This window comes from Aulonocara sp. 'chitande type north' Nkhata Bay, linkage group LG22 (assembly GCF_057382095.1).
Source record: "Aulonocara sp. 'chitande type north' Nkhata Bay isolate Kocher_YH1m ecotype deep benthic linkage group LG22, A_spYH_male_GT1.1, whole genome shotgun sequence".
Lineage (NCBI taxonomy): Eukaryota > Metazoa > Chordata > Actinopteri > Cichliformes > Cichlidae > Aulonocara > Aulonocara sp. 'chitande type north' Nkhata Bay.
Genome location: NC_141364.1, coordinates 36,752,703 through 36,773,228, shown reverse-complemented (window position 1 = coordinate 36,773,228; position 20,526 = coordinate 36,752,703). Strand labels below are relative to the sequence as shown.

The 20,526-nt window shown below is 41.7% G+C and overlaps 1 protein-coding gene across 2 annotated transcripts in view; it reads left to right on the top strand.

The window, feature by feature from the left end:
* Window positions 1-7,302: 7,302 nt before the first annotated feature.
* abcf1 (ATP-binding cassette, sub-family F (GCN20), member 1) overlaps window positions 7,303-20,526 on the top strand; it is a 20,696-nt gene continuing 7,472 nt past the window's right edge. The window contains exons 1-12 of one of the 2 annotated variants that reach the window (XM_086281086.1): window positions 7,303-7,535; window positions 9,605-9,676; window positions 10,027-10,073; window positions 10,151-10,216; window positions 10,561-10,672; window positions 10,755-10,786; window positions 10,877-10,966; window positions 13,501-13,572; window positions 13,818-13,898; window positions 13,978-14,073; window positions 14,639-14,761; window positions 18,322-18,422. In XM_086281086.1, the coding sequence (XP_086137212.1) occupies window positions 7,475-7,535; window positions 9,605-9,676; window positions 10,027-10,073; window positions 10,151-10,216; window positions 10,561-10,672; window positions 10,755-10,786; window positions 10,877-10,966; window positions 13,501-13,572; window positions 13,818-13,898; window positions 13,978-14,073; window positions 14,639-14,761; window positions 18,322-18,422 (953 nt within the window). In that variant the 5' untranslated portion in view covers window positions 7,303-7,474. The remainder of the gene's footprint in view (window positions 7,536-9,604; window positions 9,677-10,026; window positions 10,074-10,150; window positions 10,217-10,560; window positions 10,673-10,754; window positions 10,787-10,876; window positions 10,967-13,500; window positions 13,573-13,817; window positions 13,899-13,977; window positions 14,074-14,638; window positions 14,762-18,321; window positions 18,423-20,526) is intronic. The other variant, XM_086281087.1, reaches the window with a different exon arrangement.

The window sequence follows — 20,526 nt, the reverse complement described above, 5'->3', positions numbered from 1 at the left end:
CGTTAACTAAAGAAAATTCCTCTTGTTTGTGGTTTGTTTTTCTCTCTGACTTATAAAAAAGTGTTTAAAACACAAGTAGCTTCCACATCATGTGACGTTTTAGTTTCTGAATCTAAAAAAATGTATGACTGTAGAAAGCACTGGTAGAAGGCCGCGAGTACACCCGCTCTTAAAATCGATATCAGTATTTTTACAGTTATATTTATAACTGTAAAACATATAACTATAGTTATATTTCATTTTTTAAATTGTTAAAATCTCTTTATCATTATATGTGACACAGTGGCTTGTATAATAGTTTTGCTACACAGCATTCCTCCCATCATCTAAGTGGAAGCTCACATTCAAAAGACATTTATAACGTAAAAAAATGTGTTTTAACTAAACATTTCTTAATAAATGGCAGCAATACATTGTCGCAGAAGGCTTTGCTCGACTTTTCCTGTCAAGACTCCAGTCCAGTAGGTGGAGGTAATGCTCATTTAAGCTGGTTTACTGCTCTCCAATAAACCCAGGAAAAGTAGTTTGTTTTTTTTGTTGTTGTTTTTTTCAAAAAAAAAAAAAAAAAAGGAACAAGAACAACAACAAGACCTCAGTTCTACATATATGTGTGTTGGTGGCCGCTTGATACCAGGAGTCCCTGAACAGGTTCACAGGACAGTAGAGGACAAGGCCTTATTCCAGAAAACATGTTCATCAAATTCTGAGTTTAAAAATAAACTCTGAATAACTCTTAGATCAGCTAAGATCTAACCAGAATAACAGAACAGCTGGCTGGATGTTTGGGAGTTTTGATTTTAGCTGATCAGACTTAGTTCAGTCACCTCTAAATTAAGAGCATCCCCGAGCAGAGAAAGAAAGCCATTGCCAATACTAATATGTTGTATGATTCCTATGATTCACTAATATGAATCCTAATTTTACATTTGAATTTAAATCTAATTATTGAGCTGTAATCTGAGAGGGACCAGAGGTAGGTGACAGAAAGTGAAAAAATCTGGAGGAAGAGATCAGACACTGTGATGTCAGTTACCTCCAGACTCCAGCGTGGATCTGTCCTCAAGCCTTTTTATGATGATGATGATAATAACAACAACAACAACAACAACAATAATAATAATTAAAAAAGTTTTTGCCCATTTAATTTTTTTATAATTCCAATAATAATAATAAAGAACTCCATTATTTCTGCTATCAATGGATAAAAACTGTTAAAGATAGAAAACCTCAGCTTTGATGTTCCCATTGTCAGCGTTTATAATTGAATCTAATATCAGCCTTTACTGATGATGGCTACCTGACAGTCAGGGGAGCTTTTTAGGTCTAATAGGTGTACAGTTTTATTATAAAAGGCAAACATATCACAAATGTCTGAACTTTTACAGATTTTGGATACTTCAGTGTCAGTCACAGTATATTTCAGTAAGACAAGGTGGAAACTGCTCCTACATCAATAAAGGCTGGTGTATTGATGTCACAGTGTTAGGAAAGTCATGTAGCCCTCCCCTACAGGCTTTTCTTTTAAATTGCAAACTTCGCCAAGGGAGTTCTCCTCATTCATTCTGGTCAGTGTTTACATCCCACCACAAACCTGCGTGTCAGAGGCTCAAAACCAGCTCACTGACCAGATAACTGACATGGAGAAAAACACCAGGTTGACAGGTAAGTGAGGAGAACTATGCTGTTGTAACAGGCAGTGCAGCAAGAATCTCAGCAGCACTGAACAAGGTGCACCACTGAAACATTTACACCACTAATTTTCTCTGCCAGTTTATTCCATGACAGCTTTTAAAGTTACAAAAATAGGGATTATACTTAGATTCAAAGCATCTTCACCATTGTGAAGAACCACAAGGAAGACCTGGACAGTTTACGACAGTATATTGACAAATGTTTCAAGTATGTTGTTATGGGGAAACCAGATAAGAAGTTCCCTACTAACTCTTGTAGCAAAGAAATGCCTTCCTCAAAACAGCTTCTCTATAAAACAGCAATATGGTGGACATTCTGACATCCATAGAGAAAGAACTGTCCAGCTTTGCACACACCTAGCCCTCCTGGAAATCCTGCATAAAGATTTTCAGGCACCACGTGAGTCTGAGGAGTCCAGCCAACAGCAGGTGGTAGAGCAGGTTATCTACTGATCGGAAGGTTGGTCGTTTGATTCCTGTCTTCCCCTAGTCTGCATGCCAAATATCCTTGGGCAAGATATTAACCCCAAATTGCTCTCCGATGCATCCATCGGAGTATGAATGTGTGTGAATGTTACTTAGAAAGCACTTAGATCAATGTGCTTGTGCGAATGGGTGAGAATGGGTGAATGCACAAGTTGTGTAAAGCGCTTTGAGTGCTCAGAAGAGTAGAAAAGCGCTAAATAAGAACCAGTCCTTTTACCATTACCATTTAACAGTCACTGTCAGAAACACTGCCCTCAGAGAGTCAGGCAAACAATAGACCATTTTGAACAGAAGGAGCCGGTGAAGAGGGGAGCCGAGAGGAGCAGACTTCAAGGTGAACAGTGAGTTTCCTAAAGAGATCCTGGAGCGACATAAGGTCCTGTTCCTGATCCGAAAGTTAATCCAAGGAGGCTCCCTACCTGGCATCATGGTTTTACGTCACCAGGCAGCTTTATCATGACCAAAACACCACACCATGGCTGTACCTTATTTTAATTAATTTTGGATTTGGTTCATTCTTCATAAATTGGATCAAAACACTATACAGCTCTCTAAACGCATCGGCTACGACTAATGATCTTATTTCCCAAAGCTTCAATCTACAGAGGGGCACAAGACAGGGCTGTCTGCTTCCCCCCTCACTTTTTTTTTTTAAATCAAACCACTAGCAGGAGCAATCTGCCAAAAATGTAGATAGTAAAGGAAATTAACTGAAAATATAGACCATAACATAAACCGATATGCTGATGATGTATTACTTTTCCTATGGAACACACAAATCTCTCTTCTGAAGACGAACACACTCACAGATAAGTTCTCATCCAGTTAGCAAACTCCAGTATACTCCAGTATGCTAACTGGAGTAAATCAACCGTTCTGGCCCTAAATTGTATGCCTGTACAAAGTTTCTGGCAGAGGATGCATGAAGACTTATCCACATGTATGTTTTTCTTTTATCTGTTTATTTATTCATTTCTATTTGTGTTATTTCAGCTATTACATTATATGTAGTATAGTATGACAATGTCTAAGGCGGGACAGGCAGAAGAAAAAATGAAGGGAGGAGAAAATAGAGAAAAATATACAGCGGGATGCAAATGTTTGGGCAGCCTTGTTAATAGTCATTATTTGCCTGTATAAATCGTTGGTTGTGACAATAAAAATGTCAGTTAAATACATCATATAGGAGACACACACAGTGATATTTGAGAAGTGAAATGAAGTTTTAATTGTTTAAACAAAATCAGGCAGGTGCATAAATTTGGGCACCACAAAAAAAGAAATGAAATCAATATTTAGTAGATCCGCCGTCTGCAGAAACTCCAGCCTCTAAACGCTTCCTGTAGGTCCCGATGAGAGTCTGGATTGTGGCTGAAGGTATTTTGGACCATTTCCTCTACAAAACATCTCTCGTTCATTCAGGTTTGATGGCTTCCGAGCATGGTCAGCTCTCTCTAACTCACAGCACAGATGTTCAATAATATTCAGGTCTGGGCTGAGATGAACGTTCCAGAACGTTGTTCTTGTTCCTCTGCATGAAAGCTTTAGTGGATTTTGAGCAGTGTCTCGGTCGTTGTCTTGTTGAAAGATCCAGCCCCGGCGCAGCTTCAGCTTTGTCTCTGATTCTCCAGAATCTGCTGATACTGAGTGGAATCCATGTGTCCCTCAACTTTGACAGGATTCCCAGTCCCTGCACTGGCCACACAGCCCCACAGCATGATGGATCCACCACCATATTTTCCTGGAGGCAGCAGGTGTTGTTCTTGCTGTGTTCTGTTTCCTCCATGCATAACACCCCTTGTTATGCCCAAATAACTCAATGTTAGTTTCATCAGTCCACAGCACCTTATTCCAGAATGAAGCTGGTTTGTCCAAATGTGCTTCAGCAAACCTCAAGCGGCTCCGTTTGTGCTGTGGGCGGAGCAAAGGCTTCCTCTGCATCACTCTCACATACAGCATCTCCTTGTGTAAAGTGCGCCGAATGGTTGAACGATGCACAGCGACTCCATCTGCTGCAAGATGATGTTGCAGGTCTTTGGTGCTGGTCTGTGGGTCGACTGTGACTGTTCTCACCGTTGCTTCTGTCTCTCCGAGATTTTTCTCGGTCTGTCACTTCGAGCCTTAACTTGAACTGAGCCTGTGGTCTTTTTCTCAATATGTTCCTAACTGTGGAAACAGACGGCTTAAATCTCTGCCCAAATTTATGCACCTGCCTGATTTTGTTTAAACAATTATTGCACACTTTCTGTAAATCCAATAAACTTCATTTCACTTCTCAAATATCACTGTGTGTGTCTCCTATATGATATATTTAACTGACATTTTTTATTGTAACAACCAACGATTTATACAGGCAAATAATGACTACTAACAAGGCTGCCTAAATGTTTGCATCCCACTGTAATTATAGGATAGAGTACAAACAGAAATACATAATGTATCGCCACCTGCTGCACCTGTAAGAAAAAAGCAAACATACAGCACCTGGAACACAAAAATATGAAAGTGGTGGTGTGAGTGTGAACGAGAGATAGCAATAGAGAGAGAGTGTTGAGAGTGTTGAGTGTGTGTATGTGTCTTTTTCGTGAAATGTACTTGAAAATGAGCGTGAGCTGCACTAAAAATCTGTTAGTAGGATGTGTGTCTGCTCCAGGACCCAACTGTGTGTCTGAAAGTCTGTGCCAGCCAACTGGCCCCAATCTTAACTCATATCTTTAACAGATCTTTGGAGCTATATGAAGTGCCTCCACCATCATCCTGGTCCCAAAGAAGTCCACCATCCTAGGATTCAATGACTACCGGCCCTTTGCCCTGATGTCTGTGGTCATAAAAGCCTTTGAAAGCCTGGTGTTGAGCCACCTGAAGGACATCACAGAGCCCTCGTTAGACCCTGCGCAGTTTACCAAACAGGCAAACGGGTTGGCCAAAGATGCAGTCATTGTAGGACTGCACTACATCCTACATCACCTCGACAACCTGGGATGTACACCAGGACCCTGTTCACGAATTTCAGCTCAGCCTTTAACACCATGATCGCAGACATCATCCACCTATCTCATCCAGCTTGTTTTTCCTGCACCAGTCCTTCGATTGTTCCACCTCCTTCCTGTAGCTGGCCTCGTCGTTGTTTGTGATGCATCCCACCACAGCTGTGTCGTCTGCAAAATTTACAATATGACAGCCAGGGTGATTAGGCGAGCAGTCATATGTAAGCAGCATGAACAGGAGGGGACTCAGCACACAGTCCTGAGGGGAGCCAGTGCTCAGGACTATGGAGGATGAGGAGACATTGTGGATCCTCACAGACTGCGGCCTGTTGGTCAGTAGGTCCAGAACCCAGTTACAAAGAGAAGAGCTCAGTCTAAGAGTCAGTAATTTATCGACAAGGGTCTGCAGGATCTCCCTCTATACCAGGGGTCCCCAATCCCAGGCCCCGAGGGCCGCTGTCCCTGCAGGTTTTAGATCTCACCCTGGGTCAACACATCTGAATCACATGATTAGTTCATTACCAGGCCTCTGGAGAACTTCAAGACATGTTGAGGAGGTCATTTAGCCATTTACATCAGCTGTGATGGATCAAGCACACATCTAAAACCTGCAGGGACACCGGCCCTCGTGGACTGGGATTGGGGACCCCTGCTCTACACTAATGACTGCACCTCAGGAGAACCATCTGTGAAAATCCTGAAGTCCATGGATGACACCACCGTCATTGGTCTGATATATAACAATAAGACGGTGCAGTCAGAACCACCTGGAGCTGAACCCGCTCAGCAGACCCGACAGAGGTTGTACCTCCTGCAGCAACTAAGGAAGTTCAACCTGCCACAGGAGCTGCTGGTCATCTTCTACACTGCCATCATCCAGTCTGTCCTATGTACATCAGTCATTGTCTGGCTCAGCTCAGTCATGAAGCAGGACAGGGCCAGACTGCAGCAGACTATCAGGTGTGCAGAGAGGCTGATTGATGCTGATCTTTTCTTCATCCGGGACCTGTAAAGGTCCAGGAAGCAGGCAGAAAACATCTCTGCAGACCCCTCACATCCCAGATAAAAACTGTTCAAACTGCAGCCTTCAGGGAGGCTCTACAGAGCGCTTTACTAAAACCAGACGCCACAAACAGCTTTCCCCCCCGGCTGTCACACTGATGAACATTGTGACTCAACCCACTGTTATATCATTCAGGTCATATGCACATATGCCAAAAATGAAAAATATGTCGAGGCTCAGATTCTGAATTTCAGACACCACCAAAATGTTGTTTTGTCATTAAATGACTGAAGTTCAACCTATGAACACAATTCAACATTAATGTAGTCAGAACACTGACTGTCAGCTGCATTTCATGTTACTTTGAGTAGATTTAGTTAAGTGTTTAATCTTAAAGTCATTTCAGCCTCATCTTCACTCAAATATTCAGATCATCTCCAAGATTCAAGGTGACAGATGACTTATCATTCATAAATGTGTAACATACACTAGGCCATAAATGTTTGCAGTGCATGGAAGCTAACAGTCTCAGAGCATCACTGTCCAGATGGAGTCAAGATGGAGACTATTGATTTTATTCTGAGCTGATAAATAAATGTAAACGCTGTCTCAATTACATATTTACGACTGAGTGGCTGTAAAAACATTCAAGTTAATTACACAAAATAGCAAACTAACATAAATCTGAATTTCAGTTTTTGTAAAACTGTAAACTTGTACAAATTAATTGGCTCCTTTATGAGTGAGGAAAGGAATCGGTGTGTCAGTCAGCTGGTTCAGGGGCAGCAGGAGGGCAAAGGTCAGTGAGAAATTCAGAGTTTGTTAAAGAAAACCTGTTAGCGAGCAGATCACAGTGATTGTTACCACGGCAGCTGACTCAGAGTTAAAGTTAATTCTCTTTCTGGAACAGGAAACCCTCCTTTCAATTCATTTCATTACTTAAACCCGGGTATATCATATTTGTATTCTTTATTCTTCAGATGTGCTTATCTGCAAATAAAACAGCCTAATGTAAAATTACAAGTGAAACTGATTCCGTAGTCAGATAAACAAACACGGTTGTATTTAAAGAAATATTCTGAACGCGGTCATCCAACACAATGGTGGCGGTAAAGTGAGGTGGCACCTGACTCATTTGGCGAAGAAGAAGAATTTTAACGTTGTTGGCGATCCGACTTCTTCACGTCATCAGGTCGCTGTGTCACATGTGTGTGGGGCTGTGAAAGCCTACTGGCTTAAAAAAAGAAGAGAAACAAACCAAATTTTTAGCAGCTGTAATTTCAGAAAATTGTAGTTAAAATAATAAAATGCCCAAAAAGGTGAAAGAAGAAGCAGAGTGGGTGGACGATGAAGCAACTCCGGCATCTGGTGAGAGACGCGTGAGAAGCTAGCCAGTAGGCTAAGTAGCATTACAGCTAAGTTAACGATAAGTAGCACAGATAAAGAGAATATAAACAGAAACAATACCGAAAACTCACAGTCTTCATTTAAAACTGCACGCTGCCAACAGTCGCTATCTCATAAATAAGCGCAACTGTCATGAATCCTGAGTATTGTCTGATCTGTTGAAGCCCAACTTTTACCAAATCGCTGTTTAGCTTAAATATGGTCACGCAGAGGCTCAGCACCGGTCGACTCAAGCTCATGTTGGTGATGGTACAGTACAGGTTTAGGGAAACAACCTGATGCCAAACGATGGATCAGCAAACAACATGCTTTAAGCTATTACACCACGCACCCATTTCCTAAGCTAATGCCACACTGTTAGTAATAACCCGTAATAACCCGTGTAACATAAAGGGAGAATAGTAAAAGAAAAAAGTAGAAACTGATATTTAATGAACGACAGATATGTCGCTGAGCCTTACCAAGTGGTCCGAATAAACTGTACTAGCTAACACACACACACACACACACACACACATATATATATATATATATATATATATATATATATATATATATATATATATATATATATAAGGATCCATGTTGCAGCATTTTAGAGGATTTGCAATTACGAAGTACCTAGGATCTAGATTTAACATGTGTAAGGCCTTCAGTATGGTAAACTGCCTGAAAGGCATTGCGTTTGGATTTGTACTTAAATACAACTGATTTGACAGCATATAGTAAATCCTGTGGTCTAAGCCTTCCTGAAGGTCTTTATATAAATAGAGATGGCATGTTCATTGTACCTGCATAGGGTTTCTTCCCACAGTCATTTATGTTAAGGTTGTTCTGAATTGGTTTCTAGGTGTGCATATAAGATAACTGCAAGTTGTCAGTGGTAAGATTGGTATAGCAATGCCAGTGTGTTTCCCAGCAGATTTGGCTGTGTAATTTCCAGCCTACTGTTGAGAAACTATTGTTAAAACAGACGACAAGCCCACCATCATTCATCTACGGATCCTACTGCTCTGAAAGGAGTGAATGGTTCTGTAGAATCGACTATAAAAAAAGTACATTTCTGAGCACAGATGCTGATCATTTAAATAATGATTTTTCGATGGCAGTGTGACTCTAAAGTGCTGTACTGTTTGTACGTTTTCTCCCCAACAAACACAACAATGTCGATTTCGCACCATCAAAGGCGCCTGCGGGTGAGAGAAAAGTGTATAAAGTGTGTAGTGAGGGGTTTTCCAGCCTTAAAACATCTACAATAATTGTAAAAAATAAAGCTGGCTATTTCACAGATTTCACCTATCGCGGGTTATTTTTAGAACGTAGCTACCGTGATAACGAGGGACGGCTGTAGATTGAGACGGGTGTTTTGCAGAGTTATATCTGGGTAAATCGGACAGCTCAAGTGATTTTGGAGTATTTAGCTAGAGGAGGGCTGAGTTTTAGAAACTCTTCTACTGTATAAACGTGAAATCGCCCTGCTGTGAAACCACTGCAGCGTAAATTAAACTACATGCTGTTTGGTTGCAAGTATTTATCAAAGCAGAGTCACTGCCACCTGTGGGCGACTAACTGTCCCTGCAAAAGAAAATACACTGACTGACACATGGGACAGTGTTAAAAAACGATGTTTAAAACTGACTGAAGTTGTAGTCAGTGTTTAAGATCCAACATTACAAATTAAAAAAGAAGTAATCTGTGTGCTCTGTGGTGTGTGCACTGTTGAATAAAGACAGGAATTTACTTAGGAAAAGGGACAATGCATATTAATGAACATTTTAACAAATGTAAATATGCCAGGTTATAGCCTTGGGCTCATTTCCATCTGCAGACCCTTGTGCAGGTTTTGTGCTCACTGTAGATGTTATGGAGTGATCTCACTCTGGAAATGTGATTTAAAAACCTTAAATGCTGAAAACCACTCTGATCATTGAGAAATGTAACTTAAGACATCCAGAGAAGCTAGACTGTGTTTTTGTTTGGGTTTTTGGGGTGTAAATATTCTCCAACTCCTTCCACTGTGTTATTTTAAGTTGGCAGGAATACTGAAGACCAGACGGAAAGCTCAGCTCTTTCCAGCTCAGCACCTCTCAGCGGCACACAAGGTGCAAAACAAGACATGTTTTGTTAGCCCTAAATGTGTCGCCATTTCCTGTAGTCCTTAGTCAGTCGTGGTTGTGTGATTCATTTGTTTTCACGTGTTTCTTTTCAAAGTTTGTGCTTCTGAAATCAGCACAAACAAACATGCATAAAGCCAGCCAACCCCGTAGTGCTTCTACCTTTGTAGTACAGCTTTTGTCGCACTGACGTGCACTTGCTCACACTGTTGGTAAATTCCCTCTTCCATTCTACTAGGTTATGACAGTTACTATTCTAGCTTTATACACAGAATTTCCTACATCAGTGATGCCCAGTTGTGTTTCTGTAAAATTTCAAATCGCTTTTCTTTCAACAGAAAAAACTGTCAAAAAGGGGAAGAAAGATAAAAAGGGGAAAAAGTCTGTGAGTACATGTTTAATATAACATATAACATTATTGTTTTTTAGACAGCATGTCTCATTGGATGTGTTTTTCTCCAGTTTTTTGAGGAACTTGCCACAGAAAAGGTGGACGTGGTGCCTGTGAAAGACATGCATGGAAAACAGGTAATCAACATGACATGTAGGTGTTCAACTAAAACACTGAAAAGAACAGCATTCACTTTCTGTAACTTAACACGGGCAAAAAGACAGGAACATCTTACCAGAATTGGAAATTGTATCGCGTAGGCTGTTTTTTTGTTTGCCCCCCTCCACCCTTTTTCACATTGAATTCCAGCTCATTCAAAAGCATGTGATGGAGCAATCCATCTTCCTGCCTGTAGGTTAAACAGCCCTGCTGAAAAAGAACCTGTGTCACTAAGCTCAAACTGGTCTTGAATTCTAAATAAAGCACCAGAAACAGTGTCTTTAAGATTCTGACTACTTGTAACATTTGAATTTTTTTCAAGCCTCAGAAAAAAAAGAAAGATCGGCGGAAAGGAAAAGGTGACGATGCAGATGATGAAAATGTCATGTTGACACTGTCAAAACTCTCAGTGGAAGCAAGTGATGAGGATTCAGGTATATTTCTAAAACAATATCATTCTTTTTCCTCATAAAGTGTATGACGCTGTTTCAATGTACTTATCTTTTGCTTCCACAGTCACTGTCTCCAGTAAAGGAAGTAAGAAAAAGGTTTGTCAGCACTCACAAACACTCTGCTTGACCTCCGCCATCAGCAACATTCACACGCCGACTCTGTAAAGCATCTCTGGTCTCTTTCAGGGTGGGAACATCTTTGCTGCTCTTAGCCAAGGACAGAGTGATGAGGATGAGGAAAGTGATTTGGATGAAGATGAAAAACTTGCAGAAAAGGTGGAGTACTCCATTTCATGTGGGTTAAGAGTGTTAACAGTTAATATTCCTGCCAGTATGGCTGTGACCATAATGTGGTAGCTTTATCTGAGTGCAGGCATTTAATTCTATAAATATATATATGTTACCAATGCAGACAGACAACACTTGCCTCAAGGGGCTTTAGAATATAAGAGAAGAACCTTGGAGCATTAACAATCAGACCTGTGAGCAAGCACAGGAAAAACTCCTTTCTAGCAAGAAATAGAGATGGACCGATCCGATATTACGTATCGGTATCGGTCCGATACTGACCTAAATTACTGGATCGGATATCGGAGAAAAATAAAAAATTTAATCCGATCCATTAAATATCACGAAAGCACCTCACAAAACTTGCAACACGCCGTAACTCACCTCAGAAAGTTAGCACGTCGGAGCAGTATGCATCACGTGATAGAGCAGCTGTGGCATGCCGGACCTGTCGGTGGTCTGGATAGCATTTGGAGCTTCGCTAGCAACCCGGCATTTCATCTCCGACAAAGTTATCCCCGAGAGAAGTAAAGCAAGTGTGTAAGTCCATCTCTGAATGTTTGTAAAGCATTCCTGCGTTAAGCTTAACAAGCGACTGCCTCTCCTGCTGCTACTTCAATCATGAAACTGCTTAACGATCAGCTGATCGGCTTTTCTGTCGCGAGTCCGTGTCTCTAGTTTGCTTTTGGCCCACTTTGCACCAGAAAGAGGAAACCAGCGGCTGAACAACAGAAGCACGTTTAAGCTTGATCAGCTGTTGTTAGAATTTATTTAATATTACTTTCTACACCAGGATCTTTTTCGACGTAGCTGACGGCTGGTAACTGTGCAGGGGCGGATCTAGCAAAGTTTAGCCAGGGGGGCCGATAGGGCATTAACAGGGAAAAGGGGGCACAAAGACATACTTTTCTTTCTTATTCTCATTTAAAATGTCTAGCTTTTAATAAATAATTATCTGACACCCAAAGTTTTAATTTGATGCAAAATGAATAGAAGTCCATTATTGTATATAGTAACTATTAAGTCTAATATATATACCCTAGTAAGCTATAGTACTTTTTCCTTTGGGAAGGTACCATCTGTGCAGTCTGCAATTCTGTTGAAGAAAGATGTTGAATCTATTTAATATTTCTTGAAAAATAATTGATTTCTGTGCATTTTTTTTCACACTGCATCAAATTAAGGTTGATTACGGCGATTAAGCATCATGAGGTGGAGCGTGAGGGGTGGTTCCCTATTTTTTATTTATTTATTTTTGTTGTTGCTGGGAGTTGGAACCCTATTAGTTAGGTTGCTTAATATTTATGCTAAGTACTCTTTAAAATACCAGAATAGGGAGGATGGTGTAGGTTTAAGTTTATTAGATTGATCAGTATTGCTGAACTATGAAATATTTTTTTTTGCATACAGGTATAACAGAATAGCTTTAGTGTAGTTGTTGTTTTAAACTTGAGTATGAACTTATACAAAATGCAGCAAGATATTTAAAAAACAGTTTTGTTGATTAAAAAACACTATATCGGATTCATATCGGTATCGGCAGATATCCAAATTTATGATATCGGTATCGGTATCGGACATAAAAAAGTGGTATCGTGCCATCTCTAGCAAGAAACCAAACAAAAGAAGCTGGTGGTGCAGGAAGGAGAAGAGAAAGAAGGAGAGCATGGAAACACAAGGACAAAACTCAAACAATGGAAGAGACAAAAGTTAATGACAATGCAATAGAGACACATAAGCCATCTGTTGGTACATCCAGCAGTCTGCTACAGTCTGCATAAAAAAGCATTAAAATCACAACATAAGCTGTGTTCTTCCTGCTTCAGATAGACTGTGTTTATATCCATGATTTCATGTTATTGTTTATCAAACGGGGAAACATGTTTGTGGTCTTCTTTTGTGGTCGTCTCAGTGAATCTTGGCTGGAGCGTGCCGAAACTTGCAGTTTTGGAATCTGTGAGATCTCGGCTTTTAGAAAATGTGTGGTTTGCTTGGTTACGTGAAGTCGCGTGAAGTCGTGGGTTGGTAGTTTGTTTCACTCCCGCATTCACACCCATGGGCAATGTAGATGAATCAATTAACCTATCCCCACTAAGTGCATGTCTTTGGATGGGGGGGAGGAAGCCGGAGTACCCGGAGAGAACCCACGCAGACACGAGGAGAACATGCAAACTCCACACAGAAAGACCCCGATGGTGGAATTGAACTCAGGACCTTCTTGCTGTGCAGCAACAGTGCTCACCACCGTGCTGCTGATATTCAGTTTCTGATTTTTTTCTTTTTGATAACATAACAGCGCACATACAGAATGTAAAACCTTTGTACTATTAAGAGAAGGCTGGTCAACATCTCTGACTTCTTTATTCCAGCGACTGACTCAGTGTTGTCTTTTTAAAAAATGCATGCTTGCATCAGATTTCCTTCGGTCTGCTGCTGGACACTTAATGTGTCTCGTCTGTAATGTTGGTCTGCAGACATTTTCCACTTTACCAAACAGCAGTTTCTGATTCTTTTACTGTCAGTCAGGGTCTGATGAGGAGGATGTTGAAGAGAAACCTACAAAGAAGACCAAGAAGGCTGAAGTTCAGTCCAAGGTGAGTCCTGCTCACATCCATACCTGTCAATGCGAGTTTCTTGGCAGCAACCGTGAACCATTACAAACATTAAGAGGTGCAACACCTAGAACCAAACAAATACCAGTCAATTTCTATTTTAAAGTCTTAGAGTCACTGGAACACGAAGAAGTTGGACAACAGCACAAGAGGAATGCCACCTGTTGGATAATGATGGAGTTGGTGTGCTTTTTCTCTAATGATGGGTTTTTAATCTGTCCACGTAGAAAGAAAAAAGTGCTCAGAGACCACGTAGCATGGATGAAGATGTGGAAGAGGAGGGTAGTGACATAGGTGACACCACAATGGTAAGTCTTTCTCCAAAGGTGTTGTCCTGTCTTCTCTGCTTTGCTCAGTGAATAAACCTTTTCTGACTATTACCCTCAGAGTGCAGAGGATGTCATCGCAGAGCAGGCCAAGAAGCCAGAAGATGACCTGTATGCTAATCTCACCAAAAAGGAGAAGAAGAAGAAGAAAAAACAGGTAATTACTCTCCATGCTGTTGTGTCAGAATGTTAAGAGAACTACCAAACCTATGAAAATAGCTGAGTCTTATTTAAAAACGAAAAGCAGTTAAAACTGGCATGAAAGTAAATGGCTGTATACTCGGTCATCGATCCGTCTGTCGACCTCCCGCTCCCTTCTCCCGTCACTCGTGAACAAGACCCCGAGTTACTTAAACTCCTCCACTTGAAAGGGTGGAGTGCCCAAGTGGGCCGTTCCAAGTCGAGCTGGAGGCCATCAGCTGATGAAGCCAACAGGACCACACCCAGAATGAGATGTCACTAAGTTCATATGCGTGTGAAGGCCTATATAGTGCAACTGCCTTTCAGAGTCAGAAGCCTTCATCGTCACTGTTTATGCTGTCAGTGTGAAATGAAAACATAAGAGCAGCCCTGCAGGATTGTACACATTTTTGTAGGCACCATAGGCTGCTATGGCATCACGGGTATAATCTCTGTGGTCCTGATGTAATTAGCATATTTTGTGCCTTGCTGTTGTTCTCATTTGTGTGGTTGTGCGTCCATGTGTGCGCCGTTCCTTTCAGATGGAGTATGAGCGTCAGGTGGCCAGTGTCCGTGCTCAGAATGCACTGGAAGGAGATTTCTCCATTTCCCAGGCTGAGATGTCTTCCAGACAGGCCATGCTGGAGAACGCCTCTGATATCAAGGTTATTATAGCTTTCTTGACACTTGCAGTGTTCTGGGACTACTGCCTGAAATTCTGTCCTATAAAGTTCTTTGAAAAACTAAGTACACCCCATGATTTAATAGCTTGTCGAAGCACCTTCCCTGAAAGTCCCTCCAAACAAGCCACGTGTGTCTTTTTCCTCATTGTGCTATCATGAACTTTAATATTTCACATGCTAACTCAGGCCTGTGAAGTCTGAGATGTAACTGCTGACCTTGGGCTGAATCTGCTAGAAAGATTGTGTTAACACACACCAGAGCAACACACACACCAGAGCAACAAACACACCAGAGCAACACGCACACCAGAGCAACAAACACACCAGACCAACACAAACACCAGAGCAACAAGCACACCAGAGCAACAAACACACCAGAGCAACAAACACACCAGAGCAACAAACACACACCAGAGCAACACACACACACCAGAGCAACACACACACACCAGAGCAACAAACACACCAGAGCAACACGCACACCAGAGCAACAAACACACCAGACCAACAAACACACCAGAGCAACAAGCACACCAGAGCAACAAACACACCAGAGCAACAAACACACCAGAGCAACACACACACACCAGAGCAACAAACACACCAGAGCAACAAACACACCAGAGCAACACACACACCAGAGCAACAAACACACCAGAGCAACAAACACACACCAGAGCAACACACACACACCAGAGCAACACACACACACCAGAGCAACAAACACACCAGAGCAACAAACACACCAGAGCAACACACACACCAGAGCAACAAACACACCAGAGCAACACGCACACCAGAGCAACACGCACACCAGAGCAACAAGCACACCAGAGCAACACACACACCAGACCAACAAACACACCAGAGCAACACACACACACCAGAGCAACACGCACACCAGAGCAACACGCACACCAGAGCAACACGCACACCAGAGCAACACACACACCAGACCAACAAACACACCAGAGCAACACACACACACCAGAGCAACACACACACACCAGAGCAACAAACACACCAGAGCAACACACACACCAGAGCAACACACACACCAGAGCAACACACACACACCAGAGCAACACACACACACACCAGAGCAACACACACACACACCAGAGCAACAAACACACCAGAGTAACACACACACCAGAGTAACACACACACCAGAGCAACACACACACCAGGCCAACAAACACACCAGAGCAACAAACTAGAGATGGCATGATACCACTTTTTTATGTCCGATACCGATACCGATATCATAAATTTGGATATCTGCCGATACCGATATGAATCCGATATAGTGTTTTTTAATCAACAAAACTGTTTTTTAAATATCTTGCTGCATTTTGTATAAGTTCATACTCAAGTTTAAAACAACAACTACACTAAAGCTATTCTGTTATACCTGTATGCAAAAAAAAAAATTTCATAGTTCAGCAATACTGATCAATCTAATAAACTTAAACCTACACCATCCTCCCTATTCTGGTATTTTAAAGAGTACCTAGCGTAAATATTAAGCAACCTAACTAATAGGGTTCCAACTCCCAGCAACAACAAAAATAAATAAATAAAAAATAGGGAACCACCCCTCACGCTCCACCTCATGATGCTTAATCGACGTAATCAACCTTAATTTGATGCAGTGTGAAAAAAAAAATGCACGGAAATCAATTCTTTTTCAAGAAATATTAAATAGATTCAACATCTTTCTTCAACAAAATTGCAGACTGCACAGATGGTACCTTCCCAAAGGAAAAAGTACTATAGCTTACTAGGGTATATTAGACTTAACAGTTACTATATGCAGTAATGGACTTCTATACATTTTACATCAGATTAAAAATTTGGGTGTAAGATTCAGATAAATATTAAATAATTAAAAGCGAGACATCTTAAATGAGAATAAGAAAGAAAAGTATGTCTTTGTGCCCCCTTTTCCCTGTTAATGCCCTATCGGCCCCCCTGGCTAAACTTTGCTAGATCCGCCCCTGCACAGTTACCAGCCGTCAGCTGCGTAGAAAAAGATCCTGGTGTAGAAACTAATATTAAATACATTCTAACAACAGCTGATCAAGCTTAAACGTGCTGCTGTTGTTCAGCCGCTGGTTTCCTCTGTCTGGTGCAAAGTGGGCCAAAAGCAAACAAGAGACACGGACTCGCGACAGAAAAGCCGATCAGCTGATCATTAAGCAGTTTCATGATTGAAGTAGCAGCCGGAGAGCGAGAGGCAGTCGCTCGTTAAGCTTAACGCAGGAATGCTTTACAAACATTCAGAGATGGACTTACACACTTGCTTTACTTCTCTCGGGGATAACTTTGTCGGAGATGAAATGCCGGGTTGCTAGCGAAGCTCCACATGCTATCCAGACCACCGACAGGTCCCGCATGCCACAGCCGCTCTATCACGTGATGCATACTGCTCCGACGTGCTAACGTTCTGAGGTGAGTTACGGCGTGTTGCAAGTTTTGTGAGGTGCTTTCGTGATACACGGATTACATCGGATTACATTTTTTATTTTTCTCCGATATCCGATCCAGTAATTTAGGTCAGTATCGGACCGATACCGATACGTAATATTGGATCAGTCCATCTCTACAACAAACACACCAGAGCAACAAACACACCAGAGCAACACACACACCAGAGCAACACACACACCAGACCAACAAACACACCAGACCAACCAACACACACACCAGAGCAACAAACACACCAGAGCAACACACACACACCAGAGCAACACACACACACCAGACCAACACACACACCAGACCAACACACACACCAGAGCAACACACACACACCAGAGCAACACACACACCAGACCAACACGCACACCAGACCAAAACGCACACCAGAGCAACAAACACACCAGAGCAACAAACACACCAGAGCAACAAACACACCAGACCAACCAACACACCAGACCAACACACACACCAGACCAACACACACACCAGACCAACACACACACCAGAGCAACACACACACACCAGAGCAACAAACACACCAGAGCAACACACAAAACTTCAGAACTGAACCTGTTGGTACAGGTGGTCCTTTTAATCCCGGACAAAGTGATAACGACGTGCTTAGGCTTTCCCAGTTCTGCAATTAGCCTCCTTAAAACCTTTCACTTCATATGCCCATATACTGAAAAGGGTAAAAATGAACTAGGTATAGGAATTGCTCTTTTTTTTTTTTCTTCTTTTTTTTTTTTTTTTAATATTTTAAAAATGTAGTGTTTTGTTTTTTTTAAAATTTCAAATATTGTATAACAAGACAAAAAATGGAATTCATTAAACTACCAAATAAACAAATTGGTACCCTCTTTCTGGCAGCACTTCTGCTATAATTTTGTTCGTGTTTTTTTTTTTTTTTTTTTTTTTTCTTTGAGCAATGAGGAATTGCTCATTTCTTTTTGTTTTCCTCATTTTGTTTTTGTTTTTGTTACATTTCTGAATGACAGATTGTTGTCAGACTGTTCTTTCCGATCTCTGTCAGTGACTTTCTGCTCTGTGTGTTTTAGCTGGAGAGGTTCAGCATATCTGCTCATGGCAAGGAGCTCTTCGTCAATGCTGACCTTCTGATTGTGGCAGGAAGAAGATATGGTTTAGTTGGACCAAATGGGTAAATATCTTTTTGTCATCAGTACTTTAGCAGCACAGACACTTTTCAGTACCAGTTTCAAACTTGCTCTGTCATTTCATAACTGACCTTTGGGAATTTGACTATATTAATGTACAATATTTGGATGGAAGACAAGAAAATGGAGGAAAATATATGAAGCCCCTCAAGTTGCACTGTTGCACAGAATATCTTTATTTATTTATTTTTTTCAGATCATTTTGAATCTTTTCATTTTCAGACGTTTTTCACATAGCTCTGCCCTGTGGGTGTGTTTCCAACCATGATGGTAACATTGATTACTTTAGCTGCACAGTGTACCAACAGTATGGATTTTTCTATTGTCGTGGTGGGACATGGTCTGTTCATTTTTCAGATGCGGAGACTCTCTCACTCTTACAGTCAACAGGAAACGTGGCGTCTTGGCTCTATGACATTTTCACAATCATAATGAGAATACTGTGGTTACAGTCGCTCCAAGACAATAAGAACAGTAACAGACTAACTCAGTTAAATAATAAAATATATCACAAAGTTAAAAAATATATGAAATAGCTCTGATATAAATATCCAGAACATAACAGATTAAATATATATGATTGACATTTTCCTCTTTTAGTGCAGAAGCAGCTCTAACGAACAAAAACCGTTTGGCACGCTGCTCGTTTGGAATTTAAAAATTGTTGCGTGACTAATATGAGGTTTTGACAGAGGCTGACGTTTTCTGGATGATTAAAAAGCATCGTTTTAATCACACTTTGTCTTGTCCTGACATGTAAACCCTTTTTTATATATAACATGTAATTGTATGATAATGGACTGCACCACAGTGGCCAATACATTTAGTTACTGTAGATTTCTTTTTAAAAATGCTATATTGAAGTTTGGAGGATGTGGTGTAAAGCAGCTACCGTCACAATGGTCACTTTGTTCTCTGCCGCATCCTCGTCTTACAGTCACTTATATTTATAACCGCCATTAAGCCGCTGCAGTACGATAGGTGTCGCCACTCAGACAATACCACCACATAAGCGCTGATGTAGAAAGAAAGAAGTGGAAACTTTAACCCAAGACTTTGAGTGGGTTTGTTCCACAAACACTCAAGTTTTTAAACTGTTCCAACGTCGTCCGCTGTATATCTGCATGTCTCTGAGCTTCTATGTGGGAAAACCATTAAAATGGAGGGGCACAAAATCGAGAGGGGCCCAATCGGCCAAAGTGCCACACAGTGTCGACACATGAAGGGGCGTTGGCTGAGCACTTCACAAATGATCAACACCAACTCACTGCCCGTGATCAGGTACCCTGCTGGGATAATGAGCTGGCTAAAAGAGGAGATAAAAGCCACTGACATCAAGACAAGTTTCACCCCAAGTCCAGCACCCTGATTCTGTACGCTGAGCAGAAGGAAGGAGGCCGGGGACTGGTGAGCATCAGCACCATCCAGGATGAGACAACAAACATCCACGAATACATCAGGAAGATGGCCCCAACCGACCGCCTGCTCAGTGAATACCTTAGGCAGCAGAAACCCAAGAAAGAGGAGGAACCATCATGGAAGGTATGTACCACCAGCAGACAGAGGGGGTGGCTGACATCCAGAAATCCTACCAGGGGCTGGACAAAGCTGGACTGAAAGACAGCACAGAGGCACTAATCGTGGTAACACAGGAACAAGCTCTGATCTGAAGATCCATAGAGGCTGGGGTCTATCACACCAGGCAAGACCCCAGCTGCAGGCTGTGTAAAGATGCCCCTGAGACAATCCAGCACATGACAGCAGGGTGCAAGATGCTAGCAGGCAAGGCATACATGGAACACCATAACCAAGTGGCCGGCATAGTGTACAGGAACATCTGTGCCAAATACGGCCTGGAAGTCCCAAAGTCAAAATGGGAGATGCCCCCAAGGGTGGTGGAGAATGACCGAGCTAAGATCCTGTGGGACTTCCAGATACAGACGGACAAAATGGTGGTGGCTAACCAACCGGACATAGTGGTGGTAGACAAGCGGAAGAAGACGGCCGTAGTGATACCGAATGACAGCAACATCAGGAAGAAGGAACACGAGAAGCAGATCCCAGGAACAACATCGGAGATCTCTGTCC